The 20,450-nt window shown below is 42.0% G+C and overlaps 1 protein-coding gene across 1 annotated transcript in view; it reads left to right on the top strand.

The window, feature by feature from the left end:
• MYBBP1A (MYB binding protein 1a) overlaps positions 1-20,450 on the top strand; it is a 124,587-nt gene that overhangs the window by 18,117 nt on the left and 86,020 nt on the right. Inside the window, exons 6-10 of the mRNA XM_030222434.1 lie at positions 1,988-2,178; positions 4,838-5,005; positions 6,656-6,773; positions 8,588-8,877; positions 14,180-14,290. Of these exons, the coding sequence (XP_030078294.1) occupies positions 1,988-2,178; positions 4,838-5,005; positions 6,656-6,773; positions 8,588-8,877; positions 14,180-14,290 (878 nt within the window). The remainder of the gene's footprint in view (positions 1-1,987; positions 2,179-4,837; positions 5,006-6,655; positions 6,774-8,587; positions 8,878-14,179; positions 14,291-20,450) is intronic.

Consider the following 20,450-nt stretch of genomic DNA (forward strand, 5'->3'; position numbering starts at 1 on the left):
CGTTACAATAATCGACCTGACCAGGAATCAGCCTGAGCAATCAGTCTAAATTGCACTAGTTCAAAACAGTGTGACTCTTCTCAGTCTTCTTAAGTGAATAAAAAAAACATTTTGGTTAAGAGCGCCACATAATTCTCAAAAGATAGCTTGGCATCTTAAACCACCCCCAATATCTTTAGTTCCGATTTAACAGGAAAGTGAGAACCATTTATAAGTAGAAGCATTTTGCTTGGGGATTAAATGCTAAAAAGAATTTAGGGGCTTTTTCCAAGTTGAGTTTCAGTTGTATGTTACCACTCAATCCTGACTACTTTATTTTCTAGAACATTCCAGTCAGTCTTCTATATTTGTAGGGGGAGGGTGTAGTTATGGTAGAATGTAAAAAAAAAAAAAGTTCCTTGCTCTTCTTGTCTGGTCTATCGATTGCAAGTGTCTGCAAGTTTTCTCTCTTTTCTTTTTGATTTTGAAAGGATTCTTGGCACAGGGCATGTAGTGCAATGATGTTTAACCTTATACTGTATGGCCCAGCTCTGGGTCTCTCCAACGAATCCTAGAGTAATATCTATATTTTCAGCATATCTACAATGAATATGCATGAGAGAGAGTTACATGCACTGCCTCCACTGCACGCAGATTGTGGACTTCCTGAAAACCTGTACTGGAAAGGGGTTACGCTAGGACAGATTTGAGAAACAGTGCCCTAGTCTATGCAGATCCTAATGGTGAAATTATTATTATTATTTTTTTTAATTTTAATGTAACTTTTAATAGTATCCATATTTTAATCCAGAATTCATTCTTGAACAGGAAAAAGGATATTACATGCAATAAAGTCATAAAGATATAAAGGAGGGTAAATCTAATGGGTGGCAGTTCTGTAAAGTGGCACGCTTGATGCCAATTCTGTAATGGCTCTAAGGCAACCCTAAGCCAGAATAGAATAGTAGCGTAAATCCACATTGGCACATTGGTGCAGTCACTCATGCCACATCAGTTGCAGGCATACGTGGATGTGCCTTGCAATTCCCACAACTGATAACGACTTCCCTATGAAGAAAGACTAAGGAGGCTAGGGCTTTTCAGCTTGGAGAAGAGACGGCTGAGGGGGGGACATGATAGAGGTATATAAAATAATGAGTGGAGTGGAACAGGTGGATGTGAAACGTCTGTTCACGCTTTCCAAAAATACTAGGACTAGGGGGCATGCGATGAAACTACAGTGTAGTAAATTTAAAACAAATCGGAGAGAGGTTTTCTTCACCCAACACGTAATTAAACTCTGGAATTCGTTGCCGGAGAACGTAGTGAAGGCGGTTAGCTTGGCAGAGTTTTAAAAGGGGTTGGACGGTTTTCTAAAGAACAAGTCCATAGACCGCTACTAAATGGACTTGGGAAAAATCCACAGTTATGGGAATAGCATGTATAAAATGTTTGTAAGTTTGGGTAGCTTGCCAGGTGCCCTTGACCTGGATTGGCCGCTGTCAGGGACAGGATGCTGGGCTTGATGGACCTTTGGTCTTTTCCCAGTATGGCATTACTTATGTACTTATGTAAGATGTAGTCGTTGCTAGGCGACACACCCATCACGCCTATATGCTTCTCCCACCCATAGCTACACTACTGCTCTGGGTAATGCAGTTTCAGGAGAAGTAACAGCAAATCTGTCAATTGTAATCTGTATCAATTAAGAATATGTGAGGCCACTGAGGTGCAGGTTTGTACTCACGCCTTATGCTTCCTCATTTTAGCAGACAGACAACCAACATTGTCTCTGGCTTTGGTGGTCAGCACCTCTGCAAATGTCTGGCAGCCATCTCAGGTTGGAGAGATCCATTTCTTGTTGTAACAGTTGAGAATTATCCAAGTCTAATTGATCTATCCTCTAGAAACTTGTCCAAGCCTTTTTTTTTGTTTTTTAACCCAACTGTACTGTTCGGCCAATATTTAGTTGCCGTATCTCTTGTTTTTCATCTTTTATACCACTTAGTTGCCAGAAGCCACCTTTGAAGAACTTCTCCTGGGGGTTCTGCAGGCTGACCTGTCCTCTGCACTGAGCACCCCAGAACAGCTGCACCTCCTGCTGGTTGGGATACAGAAGTTTCCTGGTGTTCTGAAGCCAAAGAGGTTGAAGAAGCTGTTGGGGTCGTCTGCCATTGTCACTATGGAAAACGTGCCAAAGTATGTCCTTAAAGCGTTTGTAATCATTTCTCTGAAATTATAGGGGGGAAAAAAATCCAAGCAAACTTTGGGGGGGGGGGGGGTCTTTTACTAAGCTGCAGTAACGTTTTTAGCTCATGGTAAATACCGAGATGCCCATTATATTTTTATGGGCGTCTCGGCGTGTACCGCCAGCTGATTTCTACCGCGAGCTAAAAACGTTACCTTAGCGTAGTAAAAGACCCCCTTTGTATGTGGAAAAAGGTATTTGTTTGTATGATATGATCATGGACCCAGAAGCATTCAAGTCTGAACGGCCTGGCTGTGATTACTAGGAAGAGGCAGATGATAAATGAATTTGGAACTTGATTTTGATAATCAACGGTCACAAGTGATTTCTTGTTGAAAAGAAAAATGTGAAAGTTGAGCTGATTTGTTACCAGGTTTGAGTTAAAAATGGGCTGCTCCACCCCACAATCACAGAACCTTTCGAGCAGAGTCCTGGTAGCCCAATTTGTTCCCAGAGGAAACTGGAATTATATTATTGACTGTGTCCCGCTTATTGGACCCTCCCCACCAAAATAAAGCATTGGCACATAAACCTTTCAGACTTTTAATATAGGTCCACTGGATCCCAGTTAACAGGATCTCAGAGTTGTTTCAATATGTGATGCGTGGCTCTGATGGTCTATCTGGAAATATGTTTTTGGAGATTTTTATTCAGTGCACACAAAAAGAAACAATTTTTTGAACACCTGGGAGCATGTTGATTATGTGTCTGTGCTTTTTTTTTTTTTTAATGAGTATCCACAGGTATCACGATATCTCAACGTTCTATCAAAAGAAAAATACAGGTCTTTGGTTTTAAAACAAAGTGTTGTCTGAAGGTTTTTTTCCTTTGGTAATACTCTTGTGAAAGTTGGCCTGTGCCCTGCTGAAAGGAGAAATGGATGTATTCTGAGCCTGTGATTTTACTGACATGTTGCAAAGGCAAAGCCCAGGGACTGGAACAGTCTCTGATTTCCTCACCTTCATTTCATTGGGGTAGATGTTAAAAGCAGTTCCAGAAACCAGTGGGCTGTTTTTCAAAAGGACTTATACATTTACATCCACTGGTAAGCGTATTAGTCCTGAAGCTGATGATATTCAAATGCAATATGGAGGTAAATTTTCTAAAGGCTTCTGTGCGCATATATATTTTACTTAAGCAAGCACAAAAACAGTGGAGGAGACCAAAATAAAACCTTGTACAAATGGTGTCCAAGGAAAAATACTTTATTCAGTCTTTACAAAAAAAGTACTTTATTCAGTTTTTATTAAAACAAAAACCCCACAATCTTCATACAATATTCATGAAGTCTGAATAAAGTACTTTTCCCTGGACACCATTTGTGTGAGATTTTTTTTGGTCTCGACTGTTTTGTGTTTGCTGTGGTGTACTCGTGGAGGGTGTATCTTCTGTGCTTGTGTTGGTATGTGCTACTTATAACATGGCCTTCCACGAACAGCTATGCAATGGTGACAAGTGTAGCTGGCAGATTTTGTGCGGGGTGTGAGTTGAATTGCAATTTATGTGCATGCTTTTTAAAATAGGAGCAGAACAAAGCGAGGCAGAGATCTTAAAATGCTCAAGCAGTCCAGACAAGCAGAGTCAGTAAACTAAAAAAAGGTTTATTGTCATAAAAAATATTAAACAGTGAACTATACAAACAGATGAAAAATTAACTGAATAAGGATCAATTATAAAACTATCTAAACATTTTATCACTATCTGGATAATGCCTGGGAAGTACAGCTCACAGGTTACAGAATATAAGTGCTCACAGGGTCTCAGTAAAGCAGTCTTTCATTCTCTACTTCCAAACTGAGACTGGAGAAAACTCCAGTATTTCCAGATTGAATTTGAGCTCCTGGGCCAATCAGAGCCCAGAATAAAAAAAAAGTAGCTGGCCACATCACTGCAGGTTACTTTCTCTTTGTGTTATACTAAAGAAGGAACAGTCATTTCTCTTAATAGCTTTAAACATAAAACGTTCACCAACTGCTGGCCAAACTAGAGAAATATACTTCATGAAATATTCTTAATTCAGATGCTGGAAAATTCACCATTTCACCAAAAGACTGAATTGTAGTCTGTTGAGGCTTACACATTTGGAAGGGTTTGTACTGTTTGTTGATATAAGTGCTGATATTCAGCACTTTAGTGGTCAAATAGGATTGTGTTTTATGTGCTCCAGTCTTTGCCTGGTTTCACTTAGGCAATTACACGCTGGATATTGTACAAACTGCATGAGTGATAGCTGGCCGCACGTAACCGGATATTCAGGGTCAGCACCCGGACATGACCTGGCATTGAATATTCAAGGATAATGATGCCAGCGGCCAAAAAACCCCACTAACCATCATTGGCAAAATATTTGTGCCGTAGTGGTGGTAATATGCATAATTTTTTTAATGTAGTGGCCATCATTCTAAAAAAATATGGTGACCACTGCAGCTGAAAAATGTACTCCAAGATATTTACAGAAAAGCCATCTGTGCTTCTGAAAGACTAAGTAGCTCCTTGAGCTGAGTATCCCAGACTGAGGAACACTGTTATTATCCTATTCGACGTGCATTTGACTGGAAAAATGTGATCAGAATTTGCCACAGCTTGATTTCATTTATTGTTTGCCGACAGGCTGGTTGAACTCTTGAAGATGGCTGCTAAGTCTGTGAAGAAGGAGCAGAGTCTTCCAGCCATGGGACTGGATCTCCTGCGGGTGTCGCTGAAGGAGGGAGCATTTCAGCTTTTTTGGAGAGAAGTGGTGGAGAATGGCCTATTGAAGGACCAGTCTGGCCCTTGCAGGTTGGTTTTAGTCTGCTCTTCGTTCTGGTGTAATTAAGATGAAAGCAGTAGACAGAAGAGATATTGTGTTTGTCAGCCTGCAGTATGGGGAATTATCTTTTTTTTTAATGTTTGAATATTTTTATTAACCATCATCACAATACAGCAATGTAAACTTATCCATTTTACCCCCAATTTTTGTCCCTCCCTTCCCCCCTCCCCTCCCTCCTCCCCCTCCCAGCTCTATTACAACTGTCCTTATTGGGTTAATCGCTGAAATCGGGTCCACAGTTCAGAAGATGGGTTGTACCTTCCCATTCTTTTGTCCGTAAGCTGCTCCAGCTCCCCAACCAGGGAAAGTTTCAAAGTTCAGTCTAACTTTGAAGGAGCCATCTGTTTCTTCCAGTGCACTGCAACAACACTCTTAGCTGCTGTTAAGCAAATCCTCTTAAGGCGTCTTTGCCATTTAGTCCCTCTTCTGTTACCGAGACCCAGCAGACACCATTGCGGCGTACATTGAAACTGCTTATTCGTGCTTTCTGAAATATTTTTCGTTATAGTTTTCCAAAATAGTTGTAGAATGGGGAGTTATCTTATGTTTGTTTTGTTGTAACCCACCTAGAATGGTAGGCTAAAGCGGGATAAAAAATGTTTTAATAAATAAAATTAGAGAATTTAAAGAGCGAAATTTAGATTTTTTTCCCTAAGCTGCGTTAGGCGCTGATGCCTGCCTAACAGCTTATGTTTAAATCTGTTTATTACTATTTAACATAATCGCAGCACATTAACAGTAACATATATTGTAACATATGAAGTCTACTCAAATCAGGACATGTCACTGAACCAACTAGCTGTAGAGCAAAGGGCCTGGTTTCTTATAGCCCCTCTCTAAGTCAAATAGCGCCCCTCAGCAAGTACAGCATTCTCACTCTAACCTCCCTGCCCCTCCCTAAAAGGAAAAAAAAAAGAGAGGAACACACAGACGCCCATACCTTACCCAGGAATTACAAAGTATTCAGTATCAGGCTCTTGGAGAAAGTGAACCAATGTAAAGGTCCCAAATTGACAAAATTTGCTTCTTCCATTTAAGAGACTGTCCAACTTTTTGGGAATCGGGAACAGTCCAAACCTTCGGAACAGACTTTTTGCCCAAAGCAGCCGCCTCACTGCCTAACACAGCTTAAATTGTGTACCACGGGATTCGCTTGGGCATCCCATAGTAACTGCCAAATGTGTGTGTTCGCTAACCTTAGCACACTCAGTATATACTTTTTTTGAGGGGGGAGAGTGAACATTCCTACGTTAACCAATTAGCACATCTACACTACCACAAGCTAACTAGTTAGCATACGGATAGCGCTTGAGCCCTCACTGTCTACCAAATGAGTGCACATAGGGTAATTTTTCAAAATAGCCCTATGCTATTGACAACATTAGTGCATGGCCATTAATATGAAAAATAGAAAATCGGGCATTTTATGGCTGCAGTAAAAATGGCCTTTAGTGTGCTGGAAAGACCTGTGTAAAGGCTACTAAGGCCACGTTTTACTGTAGTGTAGTAAAAGGGCCTCTTATTTAATATTAGCCCCTCAGGATTTTGTTGTCACTGTGTGACATAGCTGTTCGCACAGTTCAGTAACCTGTCTGCTTTTTGGTTTTTTTGTTCTGTAGTTACATGTGCTTTCGGTTACTGGGTTCTGCCTTGCCGCTTCTCTCTCTGGATCAGCTTCCGGTACTGCTCAAGGGATCAGTGATGCAGCATTACGGGGAGCATGTTGTGATTGCTCAGGTGGGGCATCCTCCGGGGCTTCTGCAGAAGTTCATTCTCCGATTTGTGATTGATTGGTTTGGATAATCTTTGTCCTTTTTAAATATATTGTTAACATTTTGTCCATGTATAAATACTCTCTTCGGTTTTGTGCTGTGATTTTTTTTTTCTTTCTGCCTTCTGTCATCCTCATGAAAATTGTATAAATTGTGTTTGGGGGGGGGGGGGGGGGGGGGGGGGTCAATCTTCGGCTGACATGGTCACCAGGTTAAGTTAAATGCTAGCAGTAGTATTTAACTGAATCTATATTTTCAGCTTTATTATCCATATAGGTAGTGTTGCTGAGTATACATGTAGTGGCAGGGACTGTTTAGTTTAGGCCTGCTGTTCAGGCCTAGGTGCCTTTACAGAATAGATTCCCAGAACTATCCCCATTGATGTATAACTACTCGCACAAATTTTACACCTGATCTGAGGCAGGCACAGATTACATATGTGTGCTGTGTTACACAGGGATGGATCACAAGTTTGTGGGCCTCTAGGTCATCTGACATATAGGGGCTCCCTTTCCTGGCCGCAACTTCCAAGTGCATAGTTGTACTATCCGTCACAAAAGAAAAACAATATACATTCAACTGTGCAAGTGTTTTAAATTTATACAAGTAAGCGTATAACATCAAGTTACTGTTAGTGTTGTTGGGTATTGACCCGAGCATTAATAAGTAGTAAATATCAGGGTTTCAGAAGAGTTTATAAATAGTTTTATCATATTCCTGAAAAACACAACTGCCAGACTGGATAGGTAGGCCTGCTATGCAAAGCCTGCCTTGATAATGAGAAGGGCCCCTCCAGACCTTTGGGTCCCTGGGCTTGGGCCCGTAGGCCTGTGTGAGGATCCATCCCTGGCTCTCTAGGGGGTAATTCTCTATAGATGGCCTAAAGCTAGGTGCCCAGATGATGCAAGCTAAGGGTGAATTCTATATCGGCAATTGCGCAGGTAATTGCGGTTATAGGATATTAGCATAATTCTGTCGTTAATGCGATGACTGTAGGTGCGAGCAGTTATGCTAGCTGAGTGGCTGGTGTGAATGCTCATGCCTAACTGCTGGTATTTTCTAACTTGTGTGCACAAGTGCTGGGCACGCCTCTTCCCATGTCCCTCCCAGGTCCATACCCCCTTGCGCTTACACACTTTGGATTTTGGGCGCACTGTTTATAGAATGCCAACTTAGGGTAGTTACATGCAAGACTGCTAATCAGTGCCAATTAGCAGCAAGTAACACCAATTATAGCCAATAATTGGTTGTTAATGCCAGTTAGGAGCTCATTAATCAAGTTACACACCTAACTGACTATAACTTGTGTGCACAACTTTGCACACATCTAGCCCTTCATGCCACTAATCCAGTGGAATTTCAGGATCTTTCCTGTAGACTAAGAGGGAAAGTTATCAAACTTCAGTAAGGAGCAAATAATGCAACTTTTAAGGCCCTAACATGACATAAGTGGCTCGTATGTTACATAGTAATGAGCTGCAAATCTTGGAAATGCATGTAAAACAGCTTATTATTATGTAAAAACCAAAGCAGAACTTGCAATGTGCACTGGGCCTCAAAGTGGCACTTTCTAACACATCTTGATAACTTCCCCTAGATGTAAAAGGCTCTTCATGGAATGGAAACAGAGACTATTCAGTAACGATCCCCCTTTAGCTTTGACACCCTGCTCCTTGAGCCAGTTTGTTATGAAAATAATAAAGAAACAGAAAAGAGAGATGCTCTCAGTGTCTGAGCTTAGTCTCCTGTATAATTTTGTTGTGTATTTTTTTTGTCCAGCTTCCGGACAGATTTAAGTTTGCTCCAGAGATGGAGGGCTATGTGGATTCTTTTCTGGAAGGCTGCGCTGATCCGGAGCAGCAGCTGGCAGTGCTGCTGGGCTTCACCACCCTCACCAACGAAGGTTATCCCGTGGTGCCCAGTCAGTGGAAGGTGGTCAGGCACTTGCGCCCGGTGGCTCTGCAAAGATATATCGATTGGCTGAAGACCATGTTCCTGACCCCTGACATGGACTGCTTATTGGATTTCAGCACCCGGCGGCAAAAGCAGAATCAGGACGGTGCACAAACGTAAGCTTTTAGACCCCTGAATGAGTACTTCAACACATTTCTTTCCCTGAGACTAGAATGGAAGAATCCCCTGGTCCATTCACTGAACCTACATGCCCTCTCTATGCTTCTTGCTGCTGCTGGAGGCAGGATGCTAGGTTACAGTGATCTTTGAGGTTCTCTGAAGTGTGGTAGCGTTTTTATATTATTTTATAGGAAGGGAGGGGGAGAGGCTGGGCTTGATTTAGAAAAAACCATGACTGTTTCACTCTGTGCCGCTTTAAAGCTGATTATGGATGCCTCTGTGTGAAGCTGCAAGCAGGAGGCAGTTATTTCCAAAGAAGCCTGTTCTCAGAAGCAGTCAGGAATAGGTGGTAGCCAGCTTCTTCATAATCCTGTTTCATAGCAGATTATTGTATCTAGCAGTTAATCTAATTTCAGCTCCTTCTCCCCAAAAAGGCTTAAATCCATTGAGAGATAGAAAAGCAGCACCTGAGTAAATTCATCAAATGGCATTAGACTCTGAGAGGATTTTGTGGACAGTTGGATTGTGCAGGGACCTTAGTGCTTCTTTTCTGGGGGAGAGGCCTGGTTTCAAGGTTACGAGGAAGATAGGAGCTAAAAAGTAATTTGTCATGTTGTGCACTCCCAGAGATAAGAGACTGAGTTTTTAAGCTCTGCCATTTTTATCTCATCTGTCTATTTTTGTTCCTTGTGCAGTGCCACAGAACCTAGTTGATCCCTGCTTTTCTCCTCACATCTTCATAACTAGGGATCCTCTGTACTTTTCCCTGGCTTTCAGGAATTCTATTACTGCATTTGCCTTTTCTTGCCTCGCCAGGAAGGCCATTGCATTAAGTCTCTTCAGTCTCACACCTTGGTGTTTCATGCTATGACCTCTGAATCAGGCTGACTTCAGCATTGCCATCTCTGAGATGTCTCTCTGTTCCTCCACTTCCCCAGGTTGTATAAATGGTTTTTCCCACTGCATAGCTTCCCATTATTCCAGAACCTGTGGGATAGTAGTGTCCATCAACCAGACAGGGATCTGAAGACCTCCAGATATGACTCTGCAGACTTAAGCTACCCGCAAAGCGCAGCTGGGGACCAGTTGACCAACTAGACCAAGAGCAAATCACTCAGAACCAGTGACCGATACATGTGCCCATCCACCTGCTGGAGATAGAAAATACTGAGGAGCTGGACTGGATGCCAAAAGAGATATGTCTCAGCTCAGTTTTCAGTTCTCTATCTCCACCTGCTGGTTGATGGACACAACTATCTTACAGGTTTTGGAATAGTAGAAAGGACTAATGGAAGGAAAATTATCAGTAAGACCTAATTTCTCCTTTTGGTCCTTCAGTCTCTTTCCCGTATGACTTTTGCTGTAGAAAGGATACTGTGGTGGTTTAACTCCTTTTTATTGCATTTTCCACATAGGGACTGAAGTCATTCTGCAATAAAATGCTGCTTATGGCTAGTAGTGCTATAGAATTGATAAGTAGTAGTATAAAATTTATCCAGGTACGTTTTGGGAAGATGCGTATTTAAGATAAGTTTAGACACATATCTCTCCAAAAACTACATTTGCAGATACTTGAATAAAACAAAATTAATCACATAAGTAATGCTTGAATAAATAGGTTTTCAGCCTCTTTCTAAAACTTGTGTAATCCACCAGCAGTGGTTAAGGATTTCCTTGTCTTGGCTGCACAATAGGAAAGCAAAGTGGAACAGATTCATTTATAGTATATATTCACTGCAGATGGAAAGTAAATAATAATTATTATTATTACATTTGTACTCCACGCTTTCCCACACATAGCAGGCTCAATGCGGCTTACATAGTAAAAAGTAGATAGAATTACAAAGTCTTGAAAGAGATATTACAAATTGTGGTGAACATAGTAATAGAGGGGTAAAGGGATATGTAAGTTGGTCTTGGAGAGGTAAACAAGGATAGGATGTGTAACAGGAGAAGAATTTGGGGAAGGTAAGGCGTAGAAGGATGGAGAGGAAAGATTGGGGATGAGCATAAGGAGATTGGAGACGTGGTCTAAGATATAACTTTCGTAGGACAGGAATCGTATGGGTGGGCTTTAGGTAAGTTAATCAGTTGATTTGTGGTATGGTGCACCCTAGAAGAGGATGGGAAAGGCACTAAGTGTTACAAATAAAAGAGTCTGTACCATGGATACTTCTAAGTATTTGTGAACACAATTTAAATAACGAGCTGTCATCAACTAATGCAAATTTCTCAAAAGTGGAATTATCAGCTTCCACTTGCACAACAATTCTGAAGTAATCAGATCGAAAATATTTTCTAATTCTGTTTAACTTTCCAAAAGACTTTCTTAGAAGGTTAACATGAGTTTCTAGTGAAAGTGTTGAATCTACTGTAGCTGCCATAATTTCTAAAGAAGGTTTGATTGAAGTTTCAAATTTAATATATTTGATATGCCGCTCTTAGAACACTCTTCTGAGCAATTTACAATATAAAAACCGTAGTAGGAAAAGAAGTACATTATAATACAGGAAAGAAGGGAGAGTGATGTTCCTAATTGTTGCTGCATTATTTGGTAGACCTGACAGAACTGACTCTAATCATAACATTTTTGTTTTACCAGAGTTTAGACAGGGATACAAGGTTAATAAAAGCAATAAAGTGGTTTCTGAAAAATTCAGAAAAGTCTCACAGGTATCTCCAGTTGTCCTAATGGTAGAAGTTTTACCTGATCAGAATATTTATTTATTGCATTTGTATCCCATATTTCCCCACCCATCGGTAGGTTCAATGTGGCTTACATCATATAAGAGAGACGATTCATTTAAACTTACTTTTCGTATCTAATAATCTCAAGTTGAGGTTATTAGATACGAAAAGTAAATTTAATCTGCTCTGGTGATAAAACTGAACAGAGCTGTGCAGACATGTTTTACGTGGGAAGTGCATCAATAGCAAAAGCTCTTAGATCTCAATAGGAAAGCTAATAATCTTTTCCCTTCTCTATTCCACTACCAACAGCACCATTTGATGTCTGTTCTCTGAGTCATCTCTTTCCTGTCTGTATCCATTTGGAGGCTCAGCCTCCAGAACTGGACAACATATTCTCAGTGGAGTCTCCCCAATGACCCATACGGGAGGTATTACCACCTACTAGTTATGCCTCTCCCTACGTTCCCTGTATCCATCTGGCTCTGGTCACTGACTGACTTTATTAGGTATTTTGATGTCATAGGATGCAGTCAACCCAGTGTTTCTCTCCTGGTTGATGCAAACCAATTTGCTTATGCCCTCAGTTGCCTGAGTCCAAACCCTATCTGCCAATCAATTGACTGTGCATAGATCACTTTTTATCCTGTCTTTTTAGGAGCTGTCCACTCTGTTTCAGGCAGTATTTTCCTTCTAACCCCTCCCCAATGTTGTTCACAAAAGATATTGAACAGAACCAGCCCCAGGACAGATTATTGGGGAATTTCACTAATTACTTTTCTTTCCTCAGTGTGAGTTTTATTCATCACCACTCTCTGCTGTTCAGTGCTGAATCAGTTTTTAATTTGGTCCACCCCTTTGGGCCCACCCCCCAGACTATTAGTTTACTTATCAGCTTCATATGTGAGCTATTAGTATCGCAAGCTTTATTGAAATCCAAGCACACCACGACCAGCACATGACCTCGATCTAATCTTCTGATAGGGTTTTGTAGAAAGTCTTCCTTTGATAAAACTGGGCTTCCTTGGTTTCTACAACCTTCCAGATTCTTAATACTTTGCCATTTTTTCCTGTAGTAAAGTTTCCCCCACCCCTAACTGAGGTGTGATATCCCACCTCCTCCCCCATTAACAATTATCCAAAAGGGTTCATATCAGCTCTTTTCCAGTCCTTCTGATCTCCAAGGATCAACTGAATAAATCTGTCAGTTGGTTTGCCAGAACTTCTCAGAGTTCTCTTGATGTCCTGGGATTTCTCCCATCTTTGTTCACTTTTGGGTTTTGCTAGTTCTGTGCATACAGTCTGTTTCTTAAGAGGTACCATATGTTCACTGTAAGGCCATCTGTGATCCTTCATTGGTTAACACTGAGTGGAATTGTTTTAAAATTCCTGCTTGTTTCCTTGTCTTCCTTCACGATTTCTTCTGTTTCTCCTCTTAGTCTCACAGGTCCCACCTTTACCCTTCCTCCTTTCACTGACATACATGAAAAGTCTGGAAAGTTTACTACCTTTGCTCTCTCTTGTGCTCTTGGCCTTTGCCATCCGGACTACGTTCCTTTCTTGTCTCAGTTTTTTTCTAGATATGTTGTCCTATTTCTGCGATTCTTATACCTTCTGAATACTGATCTTCATGCCTTTATTTTTCTAGCCACCTCCTTTGAGAACAATACCAGTCTTTCCTCTGTCTTTTGCTTTCCGAATATAAAAAAAACTGTGACTTCTTTTTAGTTCACCCTTCTAGTACATATATCTTCCTGTCTAGCCTCTGTCTCCTTAACTTACTCCATTTCATTTGAAGGAACCTGGACTTCAAGAATACCAGACCTTAGCGTGTCTTCCTGTCCTTGTGCTTGTATTAAGCCATATAATCAATGACTTGCTTAGATCACATTTCCAAAATTCAACCCTACTGATACTGTTATTTTAGTTCTTGGTAGATGATGGTGGGGTCTTTAATGGTAAAGTGTGTGAGTTACAAACCTATCCATGGCTAGAGACTGACCAAATTTCGGTTTCAGGTTCAGTGCGAGAATCGGCCCGAAATCCATATTTGATCCTCTTTTGGTTTTGGGTGAAAATGCAGGTGTGTTTTCAGCTGAAGCTGAAACAGTGCTGTTTCCTTCAAACAGGAGCAGCCCCCGCTCCCCTCCCCCTGGACTACCTTATAATTGTTGGTGGTCTGGCGTTGCAGTTGGGGCAGAAGCAACTCACCGCCAGCTCCGTTGTGAAAACGGCTACTGTGACCTTTAGCTCCTGCCGCAGGTTAGGTCCGGGGGTCCGATGGATGGGCCCACTTCTGTTCGGGGAAGGGAAGGAGTGGGGGCTGCTCCTGTTTGGGGGGGGGGGAAAGAGGTTGGAAAGAACAAGGGGGCTGATTAAGGTGACTGGGTTCGGTTTTGGCTGAACCTGAAAAAAGTGGTTTCGGTTGCCGTCTATTCATGGTGTGGCTGACTTATTGCTGATAGCAGGCCTCCTCTGAAACGGTGCATATATCTTCTGGAACCCTGTATAACCTTTCTCTGCTGTGGTACTTCATCCTTGGTGTGCTTTGAAAACTCCTACTTGCATTTCTCAGTACTAACTTGTTTTTATTATTATTATTATTTCAAGGCCTGAACGCCATGTGTTTCGTCTGAGAAAATGGATCATTCCTAGACTGACTGGAATCCTTGAAAATTCCCATGTGGTGAAAGGAGAGGGCCAGGTGATGGACATTGCCAGGTGAGGGACACAAAGGGGAGAGACACCATTTTTAAACTGGAGCCTTGAACAAAGAGAGAGAGAGCAGGGACTGTCTCTTTATGTCAGGTGTTCAGCGCTGCGTGCGTCTGGTAGCGCTTTACAAATGCTAATAATAATAATAATAATGTGCTTAATACTTAAAGGAAGGCCACATGGGAGAATTTGAAGGTGCAGGCAGCTGCTGACAGACTCGGATTCTAACAGAGAGACCAGCACCTTCAGAACCACTCGCAATATTTAAAGTTTTCTCATTGCAGGGCCTGCTCACGGAGTTTAGCTATTAGAATCGAAGACAGAAGGGATGCTGTTAATAGTACAAATGGTGGGAGCTGAGTCTTGCAGGCCTGACCTGATGTTGTGAGGCAGCAGCTGCTCAGAGTTCGCTAATGTTCTGTGCATTAGAGGTTTTTCTTTCCAGTACAGTGTGTATACAGGAGAGGACTTGAAGCCAGTCTGAATTTCAGGATATCTGTAATATGCATGAAGTACATTTTGCATAGTTTGGAGCCATCACATGCAAATCTCTTATGCGTATTAATTTTGTAAATCTTGGAAATAGACTAGCTTCTGACCCCTGAAGGCTGGATGTGGGTCTCCTGGTGTACAGGGATCGGGCTTCATGTCTGTTGGTGACTGCAGATGGTTTTCTCCATTTGCGCTTGTTTTGCTTTTGGCGTGGCGGTATTATAAAGCGTATGTATGTGTATAAAGCATGTTTTATCCTTTTCCTTGGTGGTGATTCCTATTGTAGAACCTGGCATGTAGCTATAATTTGAGTTATTCTTCCCAATGTGCATCACTTTGCCTTTGTTCACATTAAAATTCACCTCTCATTTTGACAACCTCCAAAGTCGTACAGTTTCTCACAGTCCACATGCAATTTTAACAACTTGGAATAATAATATGTAATTTGCAAATGTTTTTTTTTTGTTACATTTGTACCCCGCGCTTTCCCACTCATGGCAGGCTCAATGCGGCTTACATGGGGCAATGGAGGGTTAAGTGACTTGCCCAGAGTCACAAGGAGCTGCCTGTGCCTGAAGTGGGAATCGAACTCAGTTCCTCAGGACCAAAGTCCACCACCCTAACCACTAGGCCACTCCTCCACTGTTGCTACTATTTGAGATTCTACATGGAATGTTGCTATTCCACTAGCAACATTCCATGTAGAAGTCGGCCCTTGCAGATCACCAATGTGGCTGCGCAGGCTTCTGCTTCTGCGAGTCTGACGTCCTGCACGTACTTGCAGGACATCAGACTCACAGAAACAGAAGCCTGCGCAGCCTTCTACATGGAATGTTGCTAGTGGAATAGCTGAAACCACTTAAATCTCCAAACTACAAAATCTTTGGTAAATATAATCACGCTCTTCACAAGTCCAAAGATAAGAACTGTGTGTGTGCAAACAGCTTATCTATATAGTGATTTTATTACATTTTTAGTTTATTCGTATATAATATTTTATATTATTATGTATTGATTTGGGAGCCCTCGGAAGATACCACTTTAAGGCAACTTCATTGTTTTTTGCCTAGTGGCATAGTCTCTCTTCATTGGGTCGTCCCTTTATTTGACTATTTATAAGTGCTGTTGCAAGCACACTCTACCAAGTGCTCAAAAAATATGCGTGCTCTAAATGAAAAAAAATGAATAAAATGAAAAACTTAAACTTATCTTGAATGCCACTACATATTCTTTTGCTGTTGGAGTCCGCTTAGGCTTCCCCTAAATTGCGCCCGACGCCGCGGGTTTCACTGCTTTCATCAGGGACTCGGGTTAGAATGGCCCGCTCTGAATTCCCAACAGTCTATGCACGCAGCTTCTCGTAGTACTCTCTGTTGTTCTTCGTAGGCGCTATTTAATGACTGCAAGGTACTGACGCGTCGCGTCAACGTCACTGTGGAAACAAAAATCTGGCATTGATGAAATAAGCTCCCCTCAGTGTCTGTTACAAAGACTTGAAATGATGCACATCTCTCAATGTATACATATTAATGCCACTCAACTAGTCCAACTTCATACTACTTAGATCTAACATGAAAAAACATGAAAGCATTAAAAAATTATTATTTATTTAAAGAACTTAAAAAAGTTAGTATCGAGGATGTGGAATAATGACATGTTCTGAGTCAAATTAGATCATAGAATTCCATTCCACAGATTCATTCAACCCATATGGATTGACTGTATGTAACCTATGTATCCACCACTGTTCTCTCCTCGTTAACGCTGTAATCCGGTCACGTCCTCCGTTCGACTCCGGAACCTGTTCTATGATGAACCATCTGAGATCCTTAAAAGTATGATGATGTTGCAAACAATGAGGTACTAGAGGAGCCGATAACGTTTTAGTTTTTAACTTGCTTTTATGTTCTATGAGTCTTACTCTCATAGTCCTCATGATACGTCCAACATACTGTAAGGAACACGGACAGTATATTATATACACCACATAAGATGAAAGACAAGTGGTGTGTTGTTCCATTTTATACGTGCGTTGGGTATTGACATGAGTCCACTGGGTCATCGTGCTAGTTTGAGCACAAAACTGGCACTGTCCACATGGTTGATGGCATCCAGATGTTATTGTTTGGAGCTCCGAAGAAAAATGTGTATGTACCAATTGATCTTTTAAATTTCTACCCCTCGTGTAAGCAATACAGGGGTATTCTTGAAACACTGGATGAAAAGTGAGCACCTGCCAATGCTTAAAAATTAAATGAGCAACCGCAGGAGCCAAGGTAGAAAAACCCAATACACAGACAGTTTTTTCCATTTGTTCTTTTTCTTTATTCAATAACAGTAATGAACGCTGAGCGTACCAAGCTCTTTTATATGCTTGTTGTATGCACTTAACGAGGAGAGAACAGTGGTGGATACATAGGTTACATACAGTCAATCCATATGGGTTGAATGAATCTGTGGAATGGAATTCTATGATCTAATTTGACTCAGAACATGTCATTATTCCACATCCTCGATACTAACTTTTTTAAGTTCTTTAAATAAATAATAATTTTTTAATGCTTTCATGTTTTTTCATGTTAGATCTAAGTAGTATGAAGTTGGACTAGTTGAGTGGCATTAATATGTATACATTGAGAGATGTGCATCATTTCAAGTCTTTGTAACAGACACTGAGGGGAGCTTATTTCATCAATGCCAGATTTTTGTTTCCACAGTGACGTTGACGCGACGCGTCAGTACCTTGCAGTCATTAAATAGCGCCTACGAAGAACAACAGAGAGTACTACGAGAAGCTGCGTGCATAGACTGTTGGGAATTCAGAGCGGGCCATTCTAACCCGAGTCCCTGATGAAAGCAGTGAAACCCGCGGCGTCGGGCGCAATTTAGGGGAAGCCTAAGCGGACTCCAACAGCAAAAGAATATGTAGTGGCATTCAAGATAAGTTTAAGTTTTTCATTTTATTCATTTTTTTCATTTAGAGCACGCATATTTTTTTTTTGATTTTATAGAAGTCTTTATTGAACATTGCAAAAGCAATACAATAATCACTCAATGCACGACTCAATACAATTGTACAGTATCCAACAAGCTTTACATGAGTGTGTAACAGTAATACCTTCCAATCAATGACAATGTTAAAATAAACAGCAATTCTACTCCAAGTTTTTTTAATTTTTTAAACTTATAACTTCCCTTATCCTACTGCCCCTCCCCCCTCCCCCCTCACCTTCCCGAATGCTCTGTCATCATACTGATTAGTCTGAACAATTTTTTAGAAAGGGTTCCCACACCCTTTCCCATGCAGGCAGTGTTTTAGCTCTCTGGGCAGTCAATCTCTCCATTTCACATATGTAGCGCACCTTAGTGTTCCACCTCACCATTGAGGGTACTAAAGGTGACTTCCAGTGTTGTGCTAAATTCAAACGGGCTGCATGCAGAGATCCTCTCAACAGAAGCCACTGATCTGAGGTGAAACCTATTGGTCGCTGCCCAAATAAAAAGGTTAGAGGATGCCACCTCACAGATTTACCTACCCACTTCTGAGTACGTGCTTGTATCCCCTTCCAGTAAGCCTTTGCTTTGGGACAAGACCACCAAATGTGCCCCATTGTCCCCTCTCCCCCACAGTTTCTCCAACATTCCTTAGGCACTTTAGCATACATGTGGTGCAATCGAACCGGGGTCAGATACCATCTATACATTACTTTAATAGCGTTCTCTTGCATATTCACTGCTCGAGCTGATTTCAAAATCTTTTTCTCCAGTGTGACCCAGTCCGCCTCCGGTAATGTGAAATGTAGTTCTTGCTCCCACCTCCTCCTATGTTGTACATATGGTCTGGCAGTAGCCATCAACTGTGCGTATAAGAAGGATATCAGCCCTCGTTCGATCTTAGAGTCTACACATATTTCCTCCAGTGGGTGCGTATCCCGCTTCAGACTACTTTTGTATGCCTGTGCTGTCAAAAAGTGTTGTACTTGTGTGTAAGCATAGTGATCCGTTTCCCTGAGCCCAAAATCGTCCACCAGCTGTACAAAAGGCACTATTTTCTCCTCTTGATGCATCTGTCCCAGCAAATCCAGTCCCTGATCTGCCCATCTCCTGAAGGTGTTGTTTCCTATGCCTGGCTCAAACATTGGATTTTCTGCTATGGGAGCTAAGCCCGATACCGGTGGTTGACGTTCTATGAACATAAGATCCCAGTAATAGAACGTGGCCTGTACTGTGGGCGGGAACATGTCAACTCTTCCCCTATATTTCTGAGGTAGCCACATTAAATGAGCTAATTTCCGTGATCCCACTAAATCCTGTTCAATGTCAATCCACAATTTATAACTATCTTTCCTGAACCAGTCCACCGCCGCTCTGGTCTGTGCTGCACAATAGTACCAGAACAGATTTGGCACACCCAGCCCCCCCAGCCTTCTACTTTTGTAAAGAAGAGCCCGTGATAACCTTGGTCTTTTCTGATTCCAAATAAAGCGGATCAACCTATCTTGGAGACCAGAAAAAAAGGCTCGGGGTATTTGTAATGGAAGAACCTGAAATAAATATAAAAGACGGGGCAAGATGTTCATCTTAATCGCCGCGATCCTCCCGAACCACGACAATCCCATATTAGCCCATCTGTCTAAGTCTGTTTGCACCTCCCTCTTCAGAGCTGGGTAATTAGCTTCAAAAAGGCCTGATAGGTCATTCGTGATCTTGACTCCTAAGTAACATATTGCATTCTTCTCCCATTTAAATGCAAAAGATGTCCTCAGTGTCTCCATCAATCCCCGTGGGACCCCCACAGCCAAGCCCATAGACTTGCTGGCATTCAATTTGTAACCCGAGACCCGTGTATAGTCCCCTATTTCTTTCATTAAGTTAGGCAAGGAGACCAATGGGTTGGTAAGTGACAGCAGCACATCGTCTGCGAATAGCGCAATTTTATACTCCTGCCCTCTTACCTGCACTCCAGTGATATCGTTATTCTCACGTATAGCTGCTGCCAGAGGTTCCATCGCCAGGGCGAACAGTAATGGAGACAGCGGACACCCCTGTCTAGTTCCACGCCCCAAAGCGAATGTCACTGAATTCCCCCCGTTTACTCGCACACAAGCCCTCGGCAAGGAGTATAAGGCCTGGATCCAGGCTCTAAAATGCTGTCCAATTCCCACTCTATGCAGGACCCTATCTAAATACCCCCAGTGCACCCGGTCAAACGCCTTCTCTGCATCCAGACCGAGTAGCACTGCGGGCCTTGCTTTTTTCTGCGTTGTGTATATAAGGTCTATTGTGCGGCGTATATTATCCATGGCCTGTCTCTTGGCTATGAATCCCACTTGGTCCGGATGGATCAAACTGGGGAGCACCCTCCCCAGACGGTTAGCCAGCACCTTGGCCAGGATTTTGACATCTGTATTCAAGATCGAAATGGGTCTATATGAGGCACATTCAATGTGATCCTTGCCTGGTTTTGGTATTACCGCCACCCATGCTTCCATCATAGACCTGGGGAACGGTGCCCCCTCCCTGACAGCATTGATTATCATCGTCAGGTAAGGCGCTAATTCCGTCACGTATGCCTTAAAGAACTCATTCGTGAAGCCGTCTAATCCCGGCACCTTCCCCCTTGGTAGTGCTTTGACTACTTCTATCACCTCCTTTACCGCCACTGGGTCCTCCA

The sequence above is a fragment of the Microcaecilia unicolor genome, chromosome 13 (assembly GCF_901765095.1).
Source record: "Microcaecilia unicolor chromosome 13, aMicUni1.1, whole genome shotgun sequence".
Taxonomy (NCBI): Eukaryota; Metazoa; Chordata; class Amphibia; order Gymnophiona; family Siphonopidae; genus Microcaecilia; species Microcaecilia unicolor.